General features: G+C 39.5%; 1 protein-coding gene across 1 annotated transcript in view; it reads left to right on the forward strand.

The window, feature by feature from the left end:
- Window positions 1-15,499: 15,499 nt before the first annotated feature.
- ARNT (aryl hydrocarbon receptor nuclear translocator) overlaps window positions 15,500-27,844 on the forward strand; it is a 66,184-nt gene continuing 53,839 nt past the window's right edge. Inside the window, exon 1 of the mRNA XM_040230761.1 lies at window positions 15,500-15,733. Coding sequence (XP_040086695.1) covers window positions 15,709-15,733 — 25 coding nt within the window. The 5' untranslated portion in view covers window positions 15,500-15,708. The remainder of the gene's footprint in view (window positions 15,734-27,844) is intronic.

Consider the following 27,844-nt stretch of genomic DNA (forward strand, 5'->3'; position numbering starts at 1 on the left):
GTAGAAGTATATTTCCACAACTCTGCTAGGGCTGGGGCAGCCAAGGTTAATAGCTCAAGTAGTATCGGCTAAGTCAGATCATGTGGGTGGTAGAGGCAGAGTCAGTAGCCAGCTTTTTTGGTCTGTGCAATGATTCTCTGCATTAGTAGCATCACCCAATAAATTGTTAGAAATGCCAATTCTTGAATCCCCATTCCAGCCTTAATAAATCAGGAACTTTGGAGGTGCTGGCACCTTTTTTTTTTAAATATTTATTTATTTGGTTGCTTCGGTTCTTAGTTGCAGCCTGCAGGCTTAGTTACCCCCAAGGTATGTGAGATCTTAGTTCCCTGACCAGGGACTGAACTCATATCCCTTGCATTGCAAGGCAGATTCTTAACCACTGGACCACTGGGGAAGTCCTGGCACCTATGTCTTAACTAGCTTTTCTAGTTGACTGTGATGTATGCTCAAGTTTGAGAATTACTTGCCAACAAGATTGGGCTTCCCTGATGGCTCAGATGGTAAAGAATCTGCCTGCAATGCAGGAGACCTGGGTCAGATCCCTGGGGTTGGGAAGATTCCTTGGAGAAGGGAATGGCAAACCAGTCCAGCATTCTTGCCTGGAAAATTCCATGGACAGAGGAGCCTGGTGGGCTACAATACATGGTATTGCAAAGAGTTGGACACAACTGAGTGACTTTAACTCACTCACTCACTGCCAACAAGATCAGTGAATCTCTAAAACCTCCCCTTTTCTTCAGAAAGAACTTTCTTAGGATGTTTGGATCAGAAAAGTAAAAAACTATTTCATTTAGCATTAATTATTACATTGTTGTTTTGTTGCTAAGTTGTGTCTGACTCTTTTGTGACCCCATGGACTGTAGCCTGCCAGACTCCTCTGTCCATGGGGTTTTCCAGGCAAGAAAGCTAGAGCAGGTTGCCATTTCCCTCTCCAGGGGATCTTCCAGCTCCCACATCGCAGGTGGACTCTTTAACCCTGAGCCACCAGGGAAGTTATTACACATGAACATATACTTCATGCAAAATTTAGCAATAGTTCCTCTAAGGTTTTATTTGGTTCTATTAAAAAAATCTTGTATAGGATGTGTATGTTCAATTTCTTTCTTTACCATAATTTATTATTACTTACAAAATAATGATTTCATGCTTTTTCATTTAGCAATGAATTTGAACATCTTTCCATTTTAATACATATAAATCCACATCATTTTTTAAAATGACTACTGAGCACCCAAGTACTCCATTACAGAAATACCTGAAGTGGGCATTTGAGTTGTTTCTAATTTCTTATTATTACACCAACATTGCATTGGATACCCTTGTACATATTTTTCTGGGTACTTGTAGAAATGTTTTGTGAGCTAAATTCCTCAAAATATTGGAAATATAAATGCTGTGTTACAGGATATTAACATTTAGAATATTATTTAGTTCAGTTCAGTCGCTCAGTTGTGTCCAACTCTTTGCGACCCCATGAATCACAGCACATCAGGGCTCCCTGTCCATCACCATCTCCCGGAGTTCACTCAAACTCACATCCATCAAGTCAGTGATGTCATCCAGCCATCTCATCCTCTGTCGTCCCCTTCTCTTCCTGCCCCCATTCCCTCCCAGCATCAGAGTCTTTTCCAATGAGTCAACTCTTCGCATGAGGTGGCCAAAGTACTGGAGCTTCAGCTTTAGCATCATTCCTTCCAAAGAAATCCCAGGGTTGATCTCCTTCAGAATGGACTGGTTGGATGTCCTTGCAGTCCAAGGGACTCTCAAGAGTCTTTTCCAACACCACAGTTCAAAAGCATCAATTCTTCGGCGCTCAGCCTTCTTCACAGTCCAACTCTCACATCCATACATGACCACAGGAAAAACCATAGCCTTGACTAAACGGACTTTAGTTGGCAAAGTAATGTCTCTGCTTTTGAATATGCTATGTAGGTTGGTCATAACTTTTCTTCCAAGGAGTAAGCGTCTTTTAATTTCATGGCTGCAATCACTGCAAAATCTGCAGTGATTTTGGAGCCCCTCAAAATAAAGTCTGACACTGTTTCCACTGTTTCCCCATCTATTTCCCATGAAGTGATGGGACCAGATGCCATGATCTTCGTTTTCTGAATGTTGAGCTTTAAGCCAACTTTTTCACTCTCCACTTTCACTTTCATCAAGAGGCTTTTTAGTTTCTCTTCACTTTCTGCCATAAGGGTGGTGTCATCTGCATATCTGAGGTTACTGAGATTTCTCCCAGCAATCTTGATTCCAGCTTGTGTTTCTTCCAGTCCAGCGTTTCTCATGATGTACTCTGCATATAAGTTAAAAAAGCAGGATGACAATATACAGCCTTGATGTACTCCTTTTCCTATTTGAAACCAGTCTGTTGTTCCATGTCCAGTTCTAACTGCTGCTTCCTGACCTGCATACAGATTTCTCAAGAGGCAGGTCAGGTGGTCTGGTATTCTCATCTCTTTCAGAATTTTCCAGTTTATTAGGTATTGCCAAATTACACACTAAAAAGCTTATAGCAATTTATGCTTCATTTCTGTTTTTTTTAACCATATCACAAATATAGGTTACTTTCAATCTCTGAAATGCTTGTCTAGTTAATAGGCAAAAAAAAATAGTTTCTTAAAAATTTGCATTTCTGTAAATACTATGATATTTGAATTTCTGTTACTTGTACTTCTTTTGTCGATTTTCTGTAATCTATCCTTTCTCTTCTTTTGACTGGGCTAGTCATCTTTTACTCATTGAAAGAATATTTGTAGAATACATGAATATATACACACAAATACAGGTATATTAAATATAGGTGTATTAAAATCCTTTTGACTTATAACTTTTTGTGATTTGTGCTGTTCCCAGTTCCTATCCTCTGCCTCTCTCACTCCCTCACTTTTGAATCTGCTCTTCATCAACATTAGCTTTGAGAATTCAGCCTCTTTTCTTTCGGGCTTCTCTTATTTCCCTGAGCAGTCTCACCCCTCCCACACACTTTTATTTATTTTGAAAGTATTTATTTATGTTTGGCTGGGTCTTCACTGCTGTGTGGGCTTTTCTCTAGTTGCAGCGAGTGGGGGCTACTCTCTGGTTGCAATGCGCAGGTGTCTCATTGTGGTGGCTTCTAGGGCCAAACATTCGGAGCAGGCGATGGCACCGTACTCCAGTACTCTTGCCTGGAAAATCCCATGGACAGAGGAGCCTGGTAGACTGCAGTCTATGAGGTCACTAACAGTTGGACACGACTTTTCACCTTCATGCATTGGAGAAGGAAATGGCAACCCACTCCAGTATTCTTGCCTGGAGAATCCCAGGGATGGTAGAGCCTAGTGGGCTGCCGTCTATGGGGTCACACAGAGTCGGACATGACTGAAGTGACTTAGCAGCAGCAGCAGTCTTACATTGGTCTTTAAGCCATCTTAGGTTTATTTTCATGTAGGTTGTGAAGGAATGTTCTAACTTCATTGATTTACATGTGATTGAAATAGGTATATCTTTGTTGTTGTTTGTTATTTTTTAATTTATTTATTTTAATTGGAGGCTAATTACTTTACAATATTGTAGTGGTTTTTGCCATACGTTGACATGAATCAGCCATGGGTATACATGTGTTCCCCATCCTCAACTGCCCTCCCACCTCCCTTCCCATCCCATCCCTCAGGGTCATCCCAGTGCACCATCCCTGAGCACTCTGTCTCATGCATCAAACCTTGACTGGTGATCTGTTTCACATATGATAATATACATGTTTCAGTGTTATTCTCTCAAATCATCCCACCCTCATCTCAGAGTCCAAAAGACTGTTCTTTACATCTGTGTCTCTTTTGCTGTCTCACATAGAGGGTCATCGTTACTATCTTTTTATATTCCATATATATGCGTTAGTATACTGTATTGGTGTTTTATTTTCCTACTTACTTTACTCTGTATAATAGGCTCCAGTTTCATCCACCTCATTAGAAATGATTCAAATGCATTCTTTTTAACGGCTGAGTAATATTCCATTGTGTATATGTATCACAACTTTCTTATCCATTCGTCTGCTGATGGAATCTAGGTTGCTTCCATGTCCTGGCTATTGTAAACAGTGCTGTGATGAACATTGGAGTAGACATGTCTCTTTCAATTTGGTTTCCTCAGTGTGTATGCCCAACAGTGGGATTGCTGAGTTGTATAACAGTTCTATAGTAGCTGTACTAGTTTGCATTCCCAGCAACAGTGTAAGAGGGTTCCCTTTTCTCCACACTCTCTCCAGCACTTATTGTTTGTAGACTTTTTGAAAGCAGCCATTCTGACTGGTGTGAGATGGTACCTCATTGTGGTTTTGATTTGCATTTCTCTGATAATGAGTGATGTTGAGCATCTTTTCATGTGTTTTGTTAGCCATCTGTATGTCTTCTTTGGAGAAATGTCTGTTTATTTCTTTGGCGCATTTATTGATTGGGTCATCTATTTTTCCGGAATTGAGCTGCAGGAGCTGCTTGTATATTTTTGAAATTAATTCTTTGTTAGTTGCTTCATTTGCTATTATTTTCTCCCATTCTGAAGGCTGTCTTTTCACTTTGCTTATAGTTTCCTTTGTTGTGCAAAAGCTTTTAAGTTTAATTAGGTCCCATTTGTTTATTTTTTCTTTTATTTCCATTACTCTGGGAGGTGGGTCGTAGAAGATCTGCTGTGATTTATGTCAGAGAGTGTTTTGCCTATGTTTTCCTCTAGGAGTTTTATAGTTTCAAGTCTTATGTTTAGATCTTTAATCCATTTTGAGTTTACTTTTGTGTATGGTGTTAGAAAGTGTTTTAGTTTCATTCTTTTACATGTGTTTGACCAGTTTTCCCAGCACCACTTGTTGAAGAGATTGTCTTTTCTCCACTGTACATTCTTGCCTCCTTTGTCAAAGATAAGGTGTCCATAGGTGTGTGGATTTATCTCTGGGCTTTCTATTTTGTTCCATTGATCTATATTTCTGTCTTTGTGCCAGTACCATACTGTCTTGATGACTGTAGCTTTGTAGTATAGTCTGAAGTCAGGCAGGTTGATTCCTTCAGTTCCATTCTTCTTTCTTAAGATTACTTTGGCTATTCGAGGTTTTTTGTATTTCCATACAAATTGTGGAATTATTTACTCTAGCTCTGTGAAAAATACCATTGGTAGCTTGATAAGGATTGCATTGAATCTATAGATTGCTTTGGGCAGTAATTTTCACTCATTTTTACTATATTGATTCTTCTGATCCATGAACACGGTATATTTCTCCATCTATTAGTATCCTCTTTGATTTCTTTCATCAGTGTTTTGTAGTTTTCTATACATAGCTCTTCTGTTTCTTTAGGTAGATTTATTCCTAAGTATTTTATTCTTTTCAATGCAAAGGTGAATGGAATTGTTTCCTTAATTTCTCAATTTTCTCATTGTTAGTGTATAGGAATGCAAGGGATTTCTCTGTGTTAATTTTGTATCCTGCAACTTTACTATATTCATTGATTAGCTCTAGTAATTTTCTGGTGGAGTCTTTAGGGTTTTCTATGTAGAGGATCATGTCATCTGCATACAGTGAGAGTTTTACTTCTTCTTTTCCAATCTGGATTCCTTTTATTTCTTTTTCTTCTCTGATTGTTGTATCTAAAACTTCCAAAACTATGTTGAATAGTAGTGGTGAGAGTGGGCACCCTTGTCTTGTTCCTGACTTTAGGGGAAATGGTTTCAATTTTTCAAGATTGAGGATAATGTTTGCTGTGGGTTTATCATAAATGGCTTTTATTATGTTGAGATATGTTCCTTCTATTCCTGCTTTCTGGAGAGTTTTTTTTTTTTTAATCATAAATGGATGTTGAATTTTGTCAAATGCTTTCTATGCATCTATTGAGATAATCATATGGTTTTTATCTTTCAATTTGTTAATGTGGTATATCACATTGATTGATTTGCAAATGTTGAAGAATCCTTGCCTCCCTGGAATAAAGCCCACTTGTTCATGATGTATGATCTTTCAAATATGTTATTGGATTCTGTTTGCTAGAATTTTGTTAAGGATTTTTGCATCTATGTTCATCAGTGATATTGGCCTGTAGTTTTCTTTTTTTGAGGCATCTTTGTCTTAGGGTATTAGGGTGATGGTGGCCTCATACAATGAGTTTGGAATTCCTCTACAATTTTTTGAAAGAGTTTGAGTAGGACAGGTGTTAGCTCTTCTCTAAATTTTTGGTAGAATTCAGCTGTGAAGCCGTCTGGTCCTGGGCTTTTGTTTGCTGGAAGATATCTGATTAGTTTCGATTTCCATGCTTGTGATGGGTCTGAAACAGGCATATCTTGAGGTGTTCTTTTTCTCATCTTTTTTAGTTTTTGTGCTATCATTTCTACAACCACAAGTCTCTTGCAGAAATTAAGACTCCACTAAAGACTCCTAAAGACTCCACTAGGGCCCATCTTCTCTTTTGGGCTGATGTTCTATGATTCCAGGGCTTTTCTGGTGGCTCAAGGGTAAAGCATCCACCTGCCAGTGCAGGAGATGCGGGAGACCCGGGTTTGACCCCTGGGTCGAGAAGATCTCCTGGAGAAGGAAATGGCAATCCACTCCAGTATCCTTGCCTGGGAAATCCCATGGACAGAGGAGCCCGATGGGCTAGGGATCACAAGAGCTGGACACAACTTAGCAACTAAACCACCACCACCTATGATTCCACATGTTTAATAAGCGTTATAATCTGGTTTTCACACCAACCAATCCAACTGGACTTCAACTGGAGAAATCTGAAATTGCAGTTGGCATCTGTCACTGTCATCAATATCATTCAAAACCCTTCTTTGACATCACAGCCTTCTTTCATTCCAGAATAATTACATGGTAGGCCTTGTTGATTATTCTCTCATAACACTGTTCATGGCAATCATTTTCTTTTGTTTCATTGACCTATGTCAGTTCAGTCACTCAGTTGTATCTGACTATTTGCGACCCCATGGACTGCAGCGCGCTAGGCTTTCCTGTCCATCACCAACTGCCAGAGCTTGCTCAAACTCATGTCCATCCAGTCAGTGATGCCATCCAACCATATCATCCTCTGTGGTTCCCTTCTCCTCCTGCCTTCAATCTTTCCAAGCATCAGGGTCTTTTCCAATGAGTCAGTGCTTCACATCAGGTGGCCAAAGTATTGGAGTTTCAGCATCAGCATCAGTCCTGCCAAAGAATATTCAGACTGATTTCCTTTGGGATGGACTGGTTGGATCTCCCGGCAGTTCAAGAGACTCTCAAGAGTCTTCTCCAATACCACAGTTCAAAAGCATCAATTCTTTGGCACTCAGCTTTCTTTATAGTCCAACTCTCATATCTATACATGATTAACAGAAAAACCATAGCTTTGACTAGACAGACCTTTGTCAGCAAAGGAATGTCTCTGCTTTTGAATATGCTGTCTAGGTTGGTCATAGCTTTTCTTCCAAGGAGCAAGTGTCTTAATTTCATGCCTGCAGTCACCATCTGCAGTGATTTTGGAGCCCAAGAAAATAAAGTCTCTCATAGTTTCCATTGATCCCTATCTATTTGCCATGAAGTGATGGGACCAGATGCCCTGATCTTAGTTTTTTAAATGTTGAGTTTGAAACCGGCTTTTTCACTCTCCTCTTTCACTTTCATCAAGAGTCTCCTTAGTTCCTCTCTGCTTTCTGCCACATGGGTGGTGTCATCTGCCTATCTGAAGTTATTGATATTTCTCCCAGCAATCTTGATTCCAGTTTGTGCTTCATCCAGCCTGGCATTTCACATGATGTACTCTGCCATTAGGTTAAATAGGCAGGGTGACAGTATACAGCCTTAACGTACTCCTTTTCCAATCTGGAAGCAGTCCATTGTTCCATGTCCAGTTCTAACTGTTGCTTTTTGACTTGGATACAGATTTCTGAGGAGACATGTAAGGTGGTCTGGTATTCCCATCACTTGAAGAATTTTCCACAGTGTTGCGATCTACACAGTCAAAGGCTTTGCCATAGTCAATAAAGCAGAAGTGGATGTTTTTCTGGAACTCTCTTGCTTTTTTTATTATCCAACAGATGTTGGCAATTTGATCTCTGGTTCCTTCGCCTTTTCTAAATCCAGCTTGAACATCTGGAAGTTCTCAATTCACGTACTTTTGAAGCCTCACTTGGAGAATTTTGAGCATTACTTTGGTAGTGTGTGAGATGAGTGCAATTGTGCACTAATTTGAACATTCTTTGGCATTGCCTTTCTTTGGGATTGGAATGAAAACTGCCCTTTTCCAGTCCTGTGGCCACTGCTGAGTTTTCCAAATTTGCTGGCATCCTGAGTGCACCACTTTAACAGCATCATCTTTTATGACTTGAAATAGCTCAGCTGGAATTCCATCACCTCCACTAGCTTTTTTCATCGTGATGTTTCCTGAGGCCCACTTGACTTTGGATTCCAGGATGTCTGGTGCTAGGTGAGTGATTTTGTAATACTTGTGTGGTAACAGATGAGCAGAGCATGGTAGGTAATGGAAGAGCAGTATCAGCAGAAGAAAACTGGGGTTCTGGCTTTCAGAAGTGATAACTAAATTGACACCTGTACTACAGGTGTGTTAAGAGGATAAGATGTATATATGTGAGTGGGTTAGGGTTATCTAGGCCAGAGAACCCCACATGTTTTGAACTAATATATGTTGAATGCTTGAAAAGATGAAAAATATAATGAGTTAGACGAGACTTTTCATTCTTTAAGAAATGTTTACTGGGTTCCTGACATGTTCTAGACACAGTTATAAGTGCTAGGAGTCAAACAGACCCAACAAAGTATTGAGTATGTGACACAGTAACAACTCCTCTGGAGAAAATTTTCAAGTCCTTATAATTTCTCTCCTGGATTTCTGCAAAAATATAATCCACCTAAGTAGCTTTCTTGTTTCTTATTAATAGTCTCTCCCCTTCCCCAAATAATCTGGATGAGGGATCCTACAAATTTTAATATCCAGAAGTAGGGTTTCCAGATAAAAGAGCAATATTTTTAAATATAAATATGTGATATGAAATATTTGGAACATGTTGATACTAAAAAATTATTTGTTGTTGATCTGAAATTTGAATTGACTGGCCAGCTTGTATTTTCTTTAGCTAAATCTGGAAACTCTATCTGGAGAGACTTAATAAAACATGCATCTGCAGACCACCATTTTAACTAATTTAAAAAGTTGGCTTACCATGAACTTAACCCAGAATTTGTGATAGTTAAAAAATTAATAGTAGTAGTGGCAATTGTTTCATATTGGAAAGCAGGAAACACTTGTAAAAGGTCAGGTTTCACAATCAGCTTAATTTTTATTTCTACTAAAACTAGAAAATCTAAATGCACAATGAGCTTATCAGATACGGCGATGAGTGTTTGGTGACTACCAGATAATTCTGAACACTTGAATCTAAGATAGCTCTAGCACCATGTTTGTTTAGTTTAGTCAGTAAGTTATGTCTGACTCTTGTGATTCCGTGGGCTATAGCCCACCAGGTTCCTCTGTCTATGGAATTTCCCACACAAGAATACTGGGGTGGGTTGCCATTTCCTTCTCCAGGGGATGTTTCCAACCTGGAGACTGAAACCTCATTTCCTGTGTTGCAGGCAGATTCTCTATCACTGAGCCACCAGGGAAGCCATCTAGCATCATGCTGCTGCTGCTGCTGCTGCTAAGTCGCTTCAGTCGTGTCCGACTCTGTGTGACTCCATAGACGGCAGCCCACCAGACTCCCCCGTCCCTGGGATTCTCCAGGCAAGAACACTGGAGTGGGCTCCCATTTCCCTCTCCAATGCATGAAAGTGAAAAGTGAAAATGAAGTCGCTCAGTCGTGTCCGACCCTCAGCGACCCCATGGACCTCAGCCTACCAGGCTCCTCCGTCCATGGGATTTTCCAGGCAAGAGTGGGGTGCCAGCATCATGGGGAGCTTCTAATTAAAGACAGCTTAGTGTTAGATCCTAAGTGGAAGAGTAAATGGCAATCTCAAAGGTTGAAGTTTTTAACTTGAGAGGGAATAGGAGTTGTATTCAATTTATATGGGTTGCATTCAGCTCTGAAAAGCATTTTTTCCATTCAGTTGCAATAGTTGGATGTGGTTTAAAATATTTTGAATAATGTGTCATCCATTTTTTTCTTGGATGAAGAAAGAAACTTATCATGTATTGTTGGGAAATAATAAACTCTTGGTAGTAAAGGCATTTGCATAAAAGTTTTATTTTTTTTCCAAAAATACTGATACTTGTTCTTAACATCAAAAATCATGGCATTTAGAATTTGAAGTAATAATTGAAGATTAATAAAAATAATGAAAATGTTGCTCAGATAAGCCTACTTAGAAAAACTAAAATAGTTTTTGTTAGTATTATCTGTACAGTAAAGAAGGGGTTTTTACTCCAGCCCTTCTTTATTTTGTTTACTCATTTATACATTTATGGCTGTGCTGGGTCTCTGTTGCAGTGCAGGCTTTCTCTAGTTTCAGCAAGTAGGGGCTACTCTCTAGTTGTTGTACTTGAGTTTCTCATTGCAGTGGCTTCTCCCAGGCTCTAGAGTGCAGGCACAGTAGTTGTGGCACATGGGCTTAGTCGCACATGACTTAGTCGATGTAGAGTCTTCCTGGACCAGGGGTGGAACCTGTGTCCCCTGCACTGGCAGGTGGATTCTTAACTAATGGACCACCACCAGAAGTCCTCCAGTCCTTATTTAGAAACTATGAGAGCAGCTTCCCCATTCCTGGCCTCCACACTTTAAAAGCAGTCTTTTAACATTTGCTTGTTTCTTCTCAAAGATTATCCTTACTGGCTTGCTATCAATATCACGGCAGTCCAAGCCTATGCCCCAACCAGTAACGCTGAAGAAGCTGAAGTTGAACGGTTCTACTAAGACCTACAAGACCTTTTAGAACTAACACCCAAAAAAGATATTCTTTTCATTATAGGGGACTGGAATGCAAAAGTAGGAAGTCAAGAAACACCTGGAGTAACAAGCAAATTTGGCCTTGGGGTATGGAATGAAGCAGGGCAAAGGCTCATACAGTTTTGCCAAGAGAACGCACTGGTCATAGCAAACACCCTTTTGCAACAACATAAGAGGAGACTCTACACATGGACATCACCAGATGGTCAACACTGAAATCAGATTGATTATATTCTTTGCAGCCAAAGATGGAGAAGCTCTATACAGTCAGCAAAAACAAGACCGGGAGCTGACTGTGGCTCAGATCATGAACTTTTTGTTGCCAAATTCAGACTTAAATTGAAGAAAGTAGGGAAAACCACTAGACCATTCAGGTATGACCTAAATCAAATCCCTTATGATTATACAGTGGAAGTGAGAAATAGATTTAAGGGACTAGATCTGATAGATAGAGTGCCTGATGAACAGAGGTTCATGAGATTGTACAGGAGACAGGGATCAAGACCATCCCCAAGAAAAAGAAATGCAAAAAAGCAAAATGGCTGTTTGAAGAGGCCTTACAAATAGCTGTGAAAAGAAGAGAAGCGAAAAGCAAGGGAGAAAAGGAAAGATATAAGCATCTGAATGCAGAGTTCCAAAGAATAGCAAGGAGAGATAAGAAAACCTTCCTCAGTGATCAATGCAAGGAAATAGAGGAAAACAACAGAATGCGAAAGACTAGAGATCTTTTCAAGAAAATTAGAGATACCAAGGGAACATTTCATGCAAAGATAGGCTCAATAAAGGACAGAAATGGTATGGACCTAACAGAAGCAGAAGATATTAAGAAGAGGTGGCAAGAATACACAGAAGAACTGTACAAAAAAGATCTTCACGACCCAGATAGTCACGATGGTGTGATCACTTCCCTAGAGCCAGGCATCCTGGAATGTGGAGTCAAATGGCCCTTACAAAGCATCACTACGAACAAAGCTAGTAGAGGTGATGGAATTCCAGTTGAGCTGTTTCAAATCCTGAAAGATGATGCTGTGAAAGTGCTGCACTCAAGATGCCAGCAAATTTGGAAAACTCAGCAGTGGCCACAGGACTGGAAAAGGTCAGTTTTCATTCCAATTCCAAAGAAAGGCAATGCCAAAGAATGCTCAAACTACTGCACAATTGCACTCATCTCACATGCTAGTAAAGTAATCCTCAAAATTCTCCAAGCCAGGCTTCAGCAATACATGAACCGTGAACTTCCAGATGTTCAAGCTGGATTTAGAAAAGGCAGAGGAACCAGAGATCAAATTGTCAACATCCACTGGATCATGGAAAAAGCAAGAGAGTTCCAGAAAAACATCTATTTCTGCTTTATTGACTATGCCAAAGCCTTTGACTGTGTGGATCACAATAAACTGTGGGAAATTCTGAGAGAGATGAGAATACCAGACCACCTGAACTGCCTCTTGAGGAACCTATATGCAGGTCAGGAAGCAACAGTTAGAATTGGACATGGAACTACAGACTGGTTCCAAATCCGGAAAGGAGTATGTCAAGACTGCATATTGTCACCCTGCTTATTTAACTTCTATGCAGAGTACATCATGAGAAACTCTGGGCTGGAAGAAGCACAAGCTGGAATCAAGATTGCCCGGAGAAATATCAATAACCTCAGATATGCAGATGGCACCTCCCTTATGGCAGAAAGTGAAGAGGAACTAAAGAGCCTCTTAATGAAAGTGAAAATGGAGAGTGAAAAAGTTGGCTGTTAATCTCAACATTCAGAAAACGAAGATCATGGCATCTGGTCCCATCACTTCATGGGAAATAGATGGGGAAACAGTGGAAACAGTGTAGGACTATTTTTTTGCGCTCTAAAATCACTGCGGATGGTGATTGCAGCCATGAAATTAAAAGATGCTTACTGCTTGAAAGGAAAGTTATGACCAACCTAGATAGCATATTCAAAAGCAGAGACATTACTTTGTCAACAAAGGTCTGTCTAGTCAAGGCTATGGTTTTTCCAGTGGTCATGTATGGATGTGAGAGTTGGACTGTGAAGAAAGCTGAGCGCCGAAGAATCGATGCTTTTGAACTGTGGTGTTGGAAAAGACTCTTGAGAGTCTCTTGGACTGCAAAGAAATCCAACCAGTTCATCCTAAAGGAGATCAGTCCTGGGTGTTCATTGAAAGGACTGATGCTAAAGCTGAAACTCCAGTACCTTGGCCACCTCATGCGAGGAGTTAACTCATTGGAAAAGACCCTGATGCTTAGGGGTTAGGGGCAGGAAGAGAAGGGGATGACAGAGGATGAGGTGGCTGGATGGCATCACTGACTCGATCGACGTGAGTTTGGGTAGACTTTGGGATTTGGTGATGGACAGGGAGGCCTGGCGTGCTGGGATTCATGAGGTCACAAATAGACACGACAGAGTGACTGAACTGATTCCTATATGTATAGTAATAAATTTATAGTTTTCACTGGTTTGTTTTATGTTGAATCAGAATCAGGAGAAATGCCATTTGACTACCAAACGTTCTCTCAATAAAACACAAATTGGACTGACATTTTGCTTATTGTACAGATAATATTCTTTGTGTACCCAAAGCTACAACTCCATCAGTTTTGATCACAATGTACGTTTTACAGATTTTCTCATGCTTCACAAAATTTTTTATATTTCACTTTTTCTGTAACTTGAATTTTTAATGACATACTAAATAAGAAGTTTCCGGGCATTTTCCCTTGTTTACTGCATATATGCTGTGAAATGATTCATATTGTGTATATTGGTTTATGTCCACTTGTAAGATAAACATTTGTTTCCAAGTTCAGGGCAGACAGTGCCCTTTCATGTTGTATATACTATGATTTTGTATGATATTTGCTTAGGGATTTTGCAAAAGTCCCTTATACTTTCTCCCTGCAAAACATTTATTAACTTTGTTGCTAGTTGCACGTTTGTCTGAAACAAAGTGGCATTTACCATTTTTTAGAAATGAGGGATGTAACTTGATCTTTTTTTTATCCTGAAAACATCTGTGTCATTCTGGAAAACATTACTTTGCATTTATTACAGAAAATTACATTTCTTGGCAATGGGATTATGTATTTGGGTCAAAACTGACTTGAAAGCTTTGTTTGCTTTCCAAGTCACTGACAAAATTTCCTAATAGTCAGGGAGTAGTGGGGAAGGGATAAATGGGTGCTAACCCAATAAAATCCAATATTTAGATATTTGTGATTGTACTTTCTAGTCACTATTTTTTTTTATTTATTGCTGCTTGGATGAACCTTACCACATTTAAAGCCACATAAAAATTTATATGCCATATCTGCACTGCAGTCTTGCTTAATAGCTAGTTACCATTACTATGTAATTTTGAAGTACTTGTTACCTTTTACCTTTTTTTACTACGACTTCTTATGTGTCAGTGTATTTCTTTTGAGTGAATGACTTTCTGTTTTTGATGAATTGGAAATAAAACACAAGAAAGTGGTAACAAAGAAATTTTTAATTTTAACAAATGTAAACAGTAATATAGAAATTACATCAAGCTATCTTGGTCGAGATAAACTATACTGATAACTAAATGAGAGAAATGGATCTATGTAATCTTTGCAGTATATACACAACCTATAAGAATTCAAAGATGCTCAATAGCATAATGGGATTTCTGTTAAAACTAGAATTAAATTTACATTAGACAATTTGTGAAAGCTATGTGAAATTAAATGAGTAGATATTTATAAAGCAGTTTGGACCGTGTCTAGCTCAAAGTGCTCAATGCTTCCTGTCATTAGAAAATAAATCTGCACAGTCATCAGTTCTCTACTAAAAACCTTTCACTGTCCCGTTTGATCAAAGGAAGTTATAGCTAATCTGCTTCACACTGCCTCCTGTTTTGGCTGCCGGTACCAGACCATGAGTTTGGGTGAACTCCGGGAGTTGGTGATGGACAGGGAGGCCTGGCGTGCTGCAATTCATGGGGTCGCAAAGAGTCGGACACGACTGAGCTACTGAACTGAACTGACCTGAAGCAGACCATAATCGCTCAGATCGTCTCACACTACCAGTTCTACGGTGGTGGTTTAGTCACTAAGTCGTGTCCGACTCCTTGCGACCCCATTGACAGTAGCCCACATCTCCTCTCTCCGTGGGATTTCCCAGACAAGGATACTGGAGTGGGTTGCCATTTCCTTCTCCAGGGGATCTTCCCCAGCCAGGGATTGAACCTAGGTCTTCTGCAGAGATTCAAAACTTACTGAACTTTTATTGCCGGGGACAAAGGTCCTTAAAAGAGGAAAAAACTAGAAAAGAGTACAAATCACTAAGTGAACTTTACTCGTTAGAGCACTTAAAAAATATTTACAAAAAAAATCTTATGCAGAACGGCCAACCAGGCGAATCCGCCACCCAGGGAAGCTTTTTAGTAAAATTGTTTTTCATTGACGTCACACGATCATTGACCTCTAACTCAGAAGAGGCGGGATTAGGAAGACAGCTGGACTTCTTTCTCGCCCACCCTCCTCCACAGGACGGGCTGAAGGCTCAGTGGCCAGCCCGCCCCCTGATAGATTTTGGGTTTCATTGGTCAGTTTTCCCGAGGAGGCTGGCTTTGAGACTGACCCCGCCCCAGAGGTGGGGTCTCTCCGCTCTAGGGGCTGGGGACGGAGGGGGTTGCTGCAGCCGCCATCTTGGACTCCGCGGGAGCGGTGGCGGCAGTACGGCGCCGCGTCTGGGGAGTGGCTCTTCCCTCCCCCTCCCCCCCAGTTCCGTGGCGGCGGCTCCTCCCACTGGGGGGGGGTGGTGCGGCGGCAGCGGCAACTACGGCCATGGCGGCGACTACTGCTAACCCCGGTGAGGAGACGGAGGACTGGGCTGCCTGTAAAGGAGGAGGGGCTGAAGGGGTTGGCAGCTGGGGAGACCCGGGGCGGAGGGGCCGTAGTTGGGGCTGAGGGCGCCGGGACGCGCGGGGGCGGCTCCGGGGCGGTGGGGGAGGGGCGGAACCGGGGGGAGGGGCCGGACCGGGGAAACGGGGGAGACCCGAGGTAGAGGGAGGGAGCAGGTGGGTGCTGGTTGGGGATTCCTTGCCCGGAGTTCTGGTGGAGCGCCCGTCCGCGCGGGGCTGGCCCGCCTGCACTCTTGTGGCGGCGTTCTGGTGTGCGTTGTGCTCTTTCAACACTCTGCCCACTGTGGACCTCCTTGATGCCGAATAACTGTGGGCAGAGTGGCTCGTTTTACTTTAAAAGTAGTTTGGGCTTATAAACACTGGACCGCGTTGCCGTTTAGCTGTTACTTCCAAACGTTTAGATTTTGAAGTTTCAAAATCTTTGAATTTATGCTCAGTTTCTTACAAACAAACAAACAAAGCTGTATTCCCCCTCAAGGGGGCTAACCTTTGAAACTTGCGTTTATTATTAAGAGGTGCCTCTAGTGTGATAAGCTGCTGAAGGCTGAGGTTTGTGTAGTGTTTGAGTTTCAGGATAAGTCTTGCCAACAGCAAGCATCCGTGACCCCAGGTTGAAATCTTGTTAGGTGGGTCGAGGTAGTCCCCATTCTTTAAGTTCAGTTCATGCTGTGTCTCAGTGAACGTCTCTTCTATAGTGAGGGCTTGAACATTAAAAAAAAAATTAACCGGTCATGTCTCAGACATAGAATAGGGTGCAGTGCAACAGGTCTGGACAGATCAGGTTTTGAAATCCCTAGTCTCAGTCCTGTTCCCAGAACATTACAGTTATTTCTCCCTAGGAAGTATTTCATTTTAGGGATCCTAGTTTACTTTGCTGACCTTGGCCATTTCTTAGAAATCCTTATCTTTGATAGCTTCAGAAAAGAAGTAAGAGGTGGGGATAAATAACTTGAAAATATAGTAGTGGGAGGGCTTCACGGCTGTTCCCTTGTTAAAATTTAAATGGATTTTTTTTCGTGCCTCTGAAAGGCAGCAGTATTTTGCAATACCCCGGTTTTGCTATTACAATTGAATCACTGTGAAATTTACTGTCTTTCCTACCATGTTTCTGGGAACAGAACTATTTAAAGAAGTTAATTTGCCACATGTCAATATCATATTTTTAAATCTTTTTAGTTTTTTTCCTTTTAAAGGAAAAGGAGATAAAGTTAATGGCTAAAATTCCATTGCAGGAAGTGCTGAGTGATGGAATAAAATTGGAAAGATGCTATTATTATGGCAAACCTGACCTTGAAGTAAAATGACTTATCTGCTAACTAGGGAGTAAATAAACAAGAGTTTAAACGAACACATTGCAAAATATTTATATAACCATAGTCAAGTTGCAAAGCATTTCTCTTATTAAGAGGTGGCGAAGTAAACAAGTTTAGTGCATATGTCAGAAGCTTTTTTTCCAGCAGTGTGGGTGGGGTTGCTTTATTTTGTTTTGTTTTTTTAAAGAACAGTAACCAGAGGGACAATCTCTTAACCGCATTTTCATTAGCTGATCAATATCAGCTTAAATCTGTAAGCGGAAAATAGTATTTATTTGTACAGAATGCTTGCTTATGATGGAACAGTTATTTTGTTTATTGCCCTTTGGCAGCCTGCTTCTGCAATTTTTAGATTTCTTTTTGATGTTGGAGAATTCTCCCATAGCTTCCAAGTTATTGATCCCAAGTTCAGCCATGATGTTTAAATTAGAAAGTGCATTTTCTTCCTTCAGTTCTCCTTTTGCCTCTTTGTATCAAGAGGAAGAGATCAATTGTGGACTTTTGGTAGCCTGTTGCATATGAGGGCCATAAATGTAGGGACACAGGGTGGAAATGTTCTGTGCTCAGTGAGAAGATAGTAAATGGCTTTCAGGTCTGAATTCCTTGTGCATGGTCAAACCTTTTTTTCTTAGGGTCATTTTAGGGACTAGAGAGAACATGTAATCATACATGTTTCTTTGAGTTTTTCTACTTTGTCTTTTTGCTAGTTAAGTTTCCCTATGGTTCTTGTTTGTTCTTTTTTTCACATATGTCTGCAAAGATTTTTGGTAATAACTATTTAACTCTTCTAAGCGTCCTTTAAGGTAATCCTTAGCATTAAGAACAATACTTGATCTTTTTAGTTGTGTTTATAGAGTTTGACTTAGAGACTGTTGGTGGCCCTACAGAGACTTTCAGGAGACCTGGTTCCTTTGCATTTTTTACTATGTATGTCTTAAAATGGTGCTGGATCAAAAGAAGAGTAAGATATGGCTTATACTGTACTCTCTGAGTTATGTTGAAGTAATAGTTCTAATGTGGTGGTGCCTTTTTTCTCTGTAATTGATAATTTTTCTTACTCATTTTTTAATATTTCTGTTTACCATTGGGAAGCAGAAGTCAGTGGGCAGGTGGTTCATAAAGTCTTAGGCTATATCTTTCTTTTCTGTGGAATACTAACAATTTTGAGAAACATTTTTTAAATCATGTGATTTGTAATGCATTGGCTAAGGCACTGGTTGGGAACAGATTAGTTATTTGATTTATACTTCAGTATTCAAACCAGAGATGTGAATGAGTTTTTAGTAGTGCAGGTTTTTCCTCCCTTGATTCTGGTATTCTCTTTAACAGAGATCTCTTTTTGTGCTATTAGGTACCATTTATTGTGGGTGGAGAATGAGTAGAAGGCAAAGGAAGGAATACATGTTTGGGTTTTTAAGGCTGACATTTAGGAAGACTTTTTCTTTTCACATAGTTTTTAACCTCCTTAGATTATAGTTTTAAAGTAAATTAGCTTAATTTTTATCTATTACCTTTACTTACTTTTTTCAGATATCAGAAAATAGGAGTTTATGCAGTATAAAATTAAGATGCCAAGATACTTAAAAAATTATATTCTATTGCAAAAAACTTTTTCAGAAGTATTTAAATATATTTTACTGATTCAGCAATTGAAAAACAGTTAACATTTTTGAAAAAGAACCTTAGCCCATGTACTTTTTATTTTTAATTTTTAAAAATATTTTTACTTTTTGTTAAATATGTTTTACTTAGCTAGTTATTTTTGGTTGTGCCAGGTGTTTGTTACTGCATGTGAGCTTTCTGTAGTTGCAGCAAGCAGAGGCTAATCTTTGTTGTGCTGGACTGGCTTCTCACTGCAGTGGCCTCTCTCGTTGTAGAGCATGGGCTTTAGGCACTTGAGCTCAGTAGCTGTGGCACATGTGCTTAGTTGCTCTGTGGGATCTTCCCAGACCAGGGATTGAGCCAGTCTCCCCTGCGTTGCTAGGCAGACTCTTAACCACTGGACCACTAGGGAAGCCTCTCCACATACTTTTTATGCTATTCGAATTGTGGCACCAAACTGAGTCTTTTCTGTTTTGTTAGAAATTAAGAAGTAGATACTGCTGCATTCTTGGAACTCTGGTTTTCTTGTTTTTGAAATAGTAGTCTCTCACTTTAGTTATTTGCATGCCAGTCCTACTTCTCTACTCATCACTAACAGATGAGAATAATATGTTGTTTTATGGATGCTTTGTGAAAGTCTTTTGTGGTTCTCTGCTGTGGATGACTTTCTTCTAAGGTATTAACAATGGGGATTTCCACAGTGCCAAGTGATGGTTGATTTTCAAAAAACTAAATTGCAACACTCAAGGAAACTAAACCCCCTTTCCCTTGATTTTACTTAGGCTGTGACATTTGGGGAATATTTAATTTCAAAACTGGTAAAATTTGAATTCTTGATTGGGGAAACTGTCTTTGAAACCATGGTGGCTCAGCTGGTAAAGAATCCTCCTGCAGTGTGGGAGACCTGGGTTCAATCCCTGGGTTGGGAAGATCCCTTGGAGAAGGGAATGGCTACCCACTCCAGTATTCTGGCCTGGAGAATTCCATGGACTGTATAGTCCATGGGGTTGCAAAGAGCTAGACAAGACCGAGTGACTTTCACTCACTCTTTTCCCCTTCAGGCTGTTTACAGTGGTTATTGTAAATGTTAATTCCTCTGGTGATATAGCCCTGTTATAGAGGTGAAAGGGTAACATTTCTGTCAGTGCTATCCAATGTTGCTATGGTTGTATAGCTGATTCCCTTTAACTGAAGTGATATATTTAAAGCTCTTGTGAAATGCAAGACCTGAACTCAGTGGAGTTTCTTTGGGCTCATCATTCACAGACAATGATAGGCCCTGCTTGTAGAGCTATTTGTTCTTCAGAATGCTGCTTAACATGCCATGATGATTTGAATAAGTAGACATTAACGAATGTTGAATTTGGATTCAAGATAACTTCTATCATGAAACTTCCCGGGCAGTCCAGTGGTTAAGACTCCAAGCTTCCAATGCAGGGGGCACGAATTGGATCCTTGGTCAGGGAACTGTGATCTCACTGGTTGTGTGGTGAGGCCAAAATAAAAAAAAAATAACCCCTATTATTTTACGCGTAAGGAAACCTAGAGAAAGGCATGGGCACATTTGTTAAACACGTATTAAGTTCTTAGTGTATACCAGGCTGCACAGTTCCTGTTTTGTTGGCTATTATGTATGTTAGAAACCATCTCTCAGTTTCCAGATAAATCATCTCAGTTTGCATCTGTTTCCATCATTTGTTTTGTATTTGTCTCTTCACATTTTTCTGTAGTTGAGTAGACAAACTAAATTTATTACTTTAACAACTTTTAAAAAAAAGATTTTTGTTGTGGACCATTTCTAAAGTCTTTATTGAATTTGTGACAATATTGCTTCTGATTTATGTTCTGATATTTTGGCCATGAGGCATGTGGGATCTTAGCTCCTCAACCAGGGATCGAACCTACACCCCTTGCTTTGGAAGGTGAAGTCTTAACCACTGGATGGCCAGGGAAGTCCCTGATTTCAACAACTTAACTACAATTTAAGTTTCATGAGAGCAGGACCTTTATCTCCCTTGTTCACCACGGTACCCTACTGCTCTCAGGGGTGTCTAGTATGCTAAGTATTGAATAAGTGAATGTTGTCAAACCTGGCATTGGAAATTTATATCTTCATGCACTGTTAACATGAAAATACTTTTGAAAGGATAACACTAATTAAACCATAATATCATGAATTCATTTATAATAGCTAACATTAATAATTATAGGTCACTTATTCTAAATATATCATCTCTCTTAATGCTCATATATATTATCTCATTTAATCTTTGTAAGAATCCTATGAGGTATGAATTAATATTCTTGTTTTTAGATGAGAAAACTAAGGCACAGAGCAAATGATTAGTTTGTCTGAAGTCACATAGCTAGTAGGGGTAGAGACAATTTTGGGGGTGGGTAGAGACATTGTGATTGCTGGCGTCCATCTACACAAAATTTTTTAATAGGCATTTTATATACCATTTTAGCCACAGTGGAAAATAGTATGAAGGTTCTCATTTCTTTACATCCTTACCAAAATTTATTGTTTGTGGTCTTTATACAGTCAATATTCTTAACTGCTATGTTACAAGACTTTCTCCATTGGACTTAAAGTCACTTTCTACAGAAGTGTAGCACAATTGATTCTTTTTAAGGAAGAGGGTGGGGTATTGTCTTTTTTTGTAGATGAAGGTGAAATACATTTAGCAGCCAGCATAGCACAGTTGCTTGGATGGAGAGATGAGTGCACAGTGCTGGAAAAAAAAAATTTGCTGGAAAAGTTTTCCAGTTCTTAACATCTTTTCTGTAACATCCTTTATTCATAATTGTTTTTCAGCTCTTAATGACTTTAAGGTTCTTACTGGAATCTTTGTCCTGGTTCTTAATAATCCATAATTGTGCCTTTTTGATGAACTTTTTGAATTTGACTTCAGAAACAGTGTATTGCTCGCTTTTTCTCGCTGACTTCCTTCTTTGTTCCTTAGGCCTGCTCATTTTCTTTCTCTTGTTCATTGTGCTTCTCCAAGTCTCACTCTTAGGACTGGAACTCTTTAGTTAGTAAGCCAATCAACTTCCTTCATTTCTGTTTGCCCATCCACCTGCCTCAGTTAAATATTTATTTGGTAACTACTGTATCTCCTTCCCTTCATTTATCTTTTATGTATTGAAGACTATCCAAAATGTTTATTCCCGTCTTTTCACATAAGCTTATTTTCTGTATTTTCATTGGTCTAAAAAAAAATCTCTTTTTGAATAATCCGAAAAGTCTCTGATGCTGGGAGGGATTGCGGGCAGGAGGACAAGAGGATGAGATGGCTGGATGGCATCACCAACTTGATGGACTTGGGTTTGGGTGAACTCTGGGAGTTGGTGATGGACAAGGAGGCCTGGTGTGCTGCGATTCATGGAGTCGCAAAGAGTTGGACATGACTGAGCGACTGAACTGAACTAACATGTTATTTATTATATATATACACAGGTATATGGGCTTCCCTAGTGGCTCAGCAATGGCAACCCACTCCAGTACTCTTGCCTGGAAAATCCCATGGATGGAGAAGCCTGGTAGGCTGCAGTCCATGGGGTCGCGAAGAGTCGGACACGACTGAGCGACCACTTTCACTTTTCACTTTCATGCATTGGAGAAGGAAATGGCAACCCACTCCAGTGTTCTTGCCTGGAGAATCCCAGGGACGGGAGAGCCTGGTGGGCTGCCGTCTATGGGGTCGCACAGAGTCGGACACGACTGAAGTGACTTAGCTGCAGCAGCAGTGGCTCAGCAGTAAAGAATCTGCCTGCAGTGCAGGAGATGCTGGAGACATGAGTTCAATCCCTGGCTCAGGAACATCCACTGGAGGAGGGTTTGGCAACCTACTCCAGTCTTCTTGCCTAGAGAATCCAATGGACAGAAGAGCCTGGAGGTCTACAGTCCCTGGGGTCACAAAGAGTTGGACACGACTGAAGTGACTGAGCACTGTACAAGTATATACCCACTCCAGTATTCTTGCCTGCAGAACTCCATGGACAGAGGATCCTTCAAGGCTACAGTCCAAGGGGGTGCAGAGAGTTAGACTTGAAGAGTGACTAACACTTTCCCAAGTTTTATATATATATATGTGTGTGTGTGTATGTATGTATATGTGTGTATATATAGATATGTAGTCACCAGTATTTCTTTCAGATTTGCTGCCCTTTGTAACTTTTCTGTATCTTTCATGACTATCACAGTTTTTCCAGTTCCCCAGGCTAAGTAACTAGAATTGTTTGGATTCTTTTATGTTTTTATCAGATTTGTTATCACATCTTGTTTTTCTTTCCATTTAAAAAAAAGCATTTTAAACATATAAGAATATTAAAGCATATAAAACATTTTAACTATATAAAGTATATACTTAAATAGATTTATTTTTTAATTAATTTTTATTGGGGGTATAGTTGATTTACAATGTTCTGTTAGTTTCTGCTGTTTACAGTAAAAGTGTATTTGTCATACATATACATATGTTCACTCTAGTTTAGATTCTTCTCATATAGATCATTGCAGAGTATTGAGTATAGTTCCCTGTGCTATACAGTAGGTACTTAATAGTTACCTGTTTTATGTGTGTTGTTGTTTGTTTTAGTTGCTAGTCGTTTCCAGGTCTTTCGTGACCTGATAGACTCTAGCCCACCAGGCCCCTCTGTCCGTGGGATTTCCTAGGAAAGAATACTTCTGTGCTGTGTGCTCAGTTGCTTCAGTCGTGTCTGACTCTGCAACCCTATGGACTGTAGCCCACCAGGCTCCTCTTTCCATAGGGTTCTCCAGGTGAGAATACTGGAGTGGATTACAGTTTCCTTCTCCAGGGGAATCTTCCCGACCAGGGATTAAAGCTGCATCTCTTGTATTGGCAGGCGGATTCTTTACCACTGAGCTGCCAGGGAAGCCCCATTTAAATGTAGCAGTGTGTATGTGTCAATCCCAGTCTCCCAGTTTATCCCTCCCCCCTTCCCCCTTTGGTAAGCATAAGTTTGTTTTTTACATCTGTGACTCTTAAAATAAATTTATTTAAACATATATATTAAAAGTTATTTTAGTAAAAATTCTCCATACATTTATTTAAAGACTTGGTTTTACATGATTTGTTATAAAAACAGCAGTACTCTACCCCCTTCTCTGATGACGTCTTTTTATTTTCTTTTAACTAAACTTTTAGTTTTTTATTAAGTGTCCTGGAAATAGGAGATACAAGTTTTTAAACTGAAGAAGCCAGAACAATGAATGAAAACTCACCTACTCAAGACACATTATTATGAAATTTCAGCATCAGATACAAAGAGTATTTTATAAGCTCCAGAGAGGAGAAAATTGATCAGTGGAAAATAATAAGCAATCAGATGGTTTTGCTTCTCCGTACAGTAATCACACTGGAAGATAGATGACAGTGGAGTGATGCCTTCCAAATTCTGAGGGAAGGTAATTTCCAAGTTAGAGTTCCATAGCTAGGCAAACTATCAGTGAAGTGGAAGAAAGATATTTTCACATACTCAAGGCCTCCTTTATACTCTTTGCCTGGAACTTCCTAGAGGGTAAGCCTTACTGGTAGATGAGAGTGTAGCAGTAGTATTAGTCGCTTCAGTCGTGTCCGATTCTGGGACCCCACAGACTGTAGCCCGCCAGGCTCCTCTGTCCACGGGACTCTCCAGGCAAGAATACTGGAGTGGGTTGCCATTCCCTTCTCCAGGGGATCTTACCAACCCAGGGATCAAACCTGGGTCTCCTGTACGCAGATTCTTTTACCGTTTGAGCTACAGGGAAGGCCTGTACCAAGAAAGAGGACACATGAATTACCGGGAAGAAGCAGTGCAGTAGGATCCCTCCCTTTCACATACATTGTTCTTAGTTTCCCTGTTTTCAGTTTGGTAACCTCACTTTCAGCTTTGCCTGGTGTTCCCCAGGCCAGAGGACCTCTGGTTTAGTTTACACTCTTCCAGAGAATAAATCAATTTTTGACTGGGTTGAGGAGGGGTATTTTCCCTTTTGGAAGAAACAGGGAGAGGATCTGGAAATTGACCTGCTGCTTAAACAGTTATTGAACTAATCCTTATTTTAGATTTCATTTGCCGTCCCCTCTACCCTCCCCCAGAAGCACCCAGAGTCACCAGTTACTGAGTCTGGGGCATTCTGGTATGTAAATAGAGTTGTTTTTTTGCTTTGCTTTTTCCCTTACTGGTTTAGAATTCAGTTCTTATGGGTCTACCAGAGGTAGTGGTCCCAGTTTCCGTAAATTTATTATTCTATTCTTTCACCCATTTTCCCCCCATTTATATGGTTCTCTATCTTGTGTAAAATTGTTTTTCTCCTTTATGTAATTTGAGGTGGTGGGGGCAGAAGAGAGTAGAAGAAGGTGTATATACATTTAAAATACTGTTCTTACTCAGAAGTTACATAGTTTAAAATTTTGGAGGTTCCTTTACTTTTTCATCCTGCTATCCTAATTTAGACCTAGTTTCACCTCATTTTTGGTTAGTCTAATTTGTTTCTCTGCTTCTATTCAAATTTTAAGTCTGTCAGATTGATCTTTAAATTATATTTTCTTGTCACTCTAACTTAAAGATATGTTTTGTCTTTCAGTTGCTTATTGAATCAGATTTAAGACTTCATCTTGACCTTCAAGGCCTCCTCACAGTTGGGTAGCACTTGACATGTTATATTTTCTGCCGAATACAGATTCTATGCTTCTTCATAGGCTTGTTTCCCTACAGCTCCTTACAGCTGTTTTCATAACCCCCCACCCCTCATTATGATTTGCTTATCTTCTTTTCTGTATATGGGATGCCTTTTTCCTCTTCTTCACTTTTTCTGAGGTTCAGCTTGACCTACCTTTCTGAAACTTCTGGCAGCTTTGTTTCCTTTAGTTTTTCCTTCTTGTTGAGTACCTTCTCTGTGCTAGGGACTGTGTCAGACTTTAAACCACCTCAATTATCTTTTCTTTCTCTAAATTTCTCCAACTCTTAGATCCCATTTAAACCTATTATTGAAAGTATGGAGTTTATTTTTTAAGGAAAAATTTTGTTTTTTCTTAGAAAAGTTACATATACTTACTTTAAAATTTATAGGGTGAAATAGAAAAAGTTAATAGTGATAATATATAAAATAAACTCAGCCTTACTAATAATAGAGAAGTCCACTTCAAGCCAACAATGGTAATCATTTTATACCTAGAAAATTAGTAAAATTTTGAAGGATTACTGAGATCCAATGCTTTTGGAGCTGTGGATAATTTATACCGTTGGTGAAGTTCTTAATTGGAATGACCGAAATGGCAACCCACTCCAGTACTCTTGCCTGGAAAATTCCATGGATGGAGGAGCCTGGTAGGCTACAATCCATGGTGTTGCAAAGAGTCGGACACGACTGAGCAATTTCACTGGTTCAGTGGCCTTGGAGAGTAATGGGCAAAATTTTAAATGTGCTTTTTTAGATTCAGAAAGTCATTTTCAGAAATTTTTTATTGTAGGTAATCTTGGCATATGTGCTTAAAAATATACAAGGATATTTGATGAAACATTATTTATGATAGTGATAGCTTGAATGTCATAAGTGTGTGTGTGTGTGTGTGTGTGTCGCTCAGTTGTGTCCGACTCTTTGCAACCCCAAGGATTGTAGCCTGCCAGGCTCTTCTGTTCATGGGATTCTCCAGGCAAGAGTACTGGAGTGGGTTGCTATTTCTTTCTCCAGTCATAAATATATGTTCTGTGAAATACTGTGTAATTGTTAAAACAGAATGAACTATTTATTGATATGACGTACCTTCTAGAATACATTGTTAATTGGAAAATAAAAGTTTTGGAGTAAATATGATATGGTTCCTTTCCCTTTGTTATGTAAAAATTGCTAAGACCCTGTAATATATAGTGTAAAGAGAAAATCTGAGAAGATTCATAACAAAATGTTAACAGCAATTTCCCATGGCAGAAATTGGGGTATATGTACAAAAGACTACTTTTGACAGTTTGCTTCTGTATTGTTTGAATATTTTTTGGAGACTTCTACATCTTATTTTCTGTATACCCATATTTTAATACATTACTTTTGTAATGTAAAAATTAGTAACGGCCAAATCAGTTAGCCTTTTTAGTGTTTGATGTCTTTTTACAAAGCTCCTATTTAAGGAGTACTTAGAGGATGTTAGGCACTGTTCACGTTTAGTATCTAATCTTCCCCGAAGGTAGGTACTGTTACAGCTGCATTTTACAGATAAATCCTGAGAGATTAAATAATTTGCCCAAGGTCATACATGTAGTAAGTGGTAACCCTAGGATTGGAATCTAGATATCTATCACTTTAGAGTTTGAGCTATGTTCTCTCAGATTTTCAGTGCATGCCACACACACAGGTACATGCACATAAATTTTCTTTTTTAAAAATTGGAACCATGCATTTTCTGATTATAAAAGTAATATATATCTAGTGTAAAAGATAAAACAAAATGGATATGTAGAAAATCAAATATAGAAGTCTCTAAATGCCATTCCAGAGATAACCACTGTTAATAGGTTATTGTGTAACATTTGCTCTCTCCATTCTAGCCATGAGGTCATCCACACTATTTCTAGAATTTAACAGGCATGCTGTCACCTCCAGGCGTCTGCACTCTGCCTAGAATGCATTTCCCCCAGATACCTGCATGGTTTATTCCCTTACCTTCTTCTGACCTTTCCTTAAATGCTGCTTTTTCAGCGAGGTCTTCTCTCACTATCTAAAATTGCTTGAACTTTATATACGTCTGTATTGACTCCCCTAGTTTATTTTTCTCTATATTTATCACCATATAACATATTGTTAGATCAAAACAAATGAAATTGCTATTTATCCATTTCTTATCTATAAAATGTCAACCCAGTTTATATTTTGTTTCTCGATTTATCTTGCTCTTCTACTAGCATGCAGAATTCATAAGAGTTAGGATTTTTGTCTCTTTGTTTTATCTCTAGGGCTTGCAACAGTGCCTGATATGTAGTAGGCATGCAATAAATATTAAATGAATTCTTCCAGGCTTTTGTTATGCATATAAGCTTATTGTATATAATTTTCTGTAGCTTATGTTTCCATTTTTCCATAGTCATATATGGTGAATAGCTTTCCCTTTCAGTGATGTAGATCCACCTCAAACATTTTTTATATAT

Source organism: Oryx dammah, unplaced genomic scaffold (assembly GCF_014754425.2).
Source record: "Oryx dammah isolate SB20612 unplaced genomic scaffold, SCBI_Odam_1.1 HiC_scaffold_28, whole genome shotgun sequence".
Lineage (NCBI taxonomy): Eukaryota > Metazoa > Chordata > Mammalia > Artiodactyla > Bovidae > Oryx > Oryx dammah.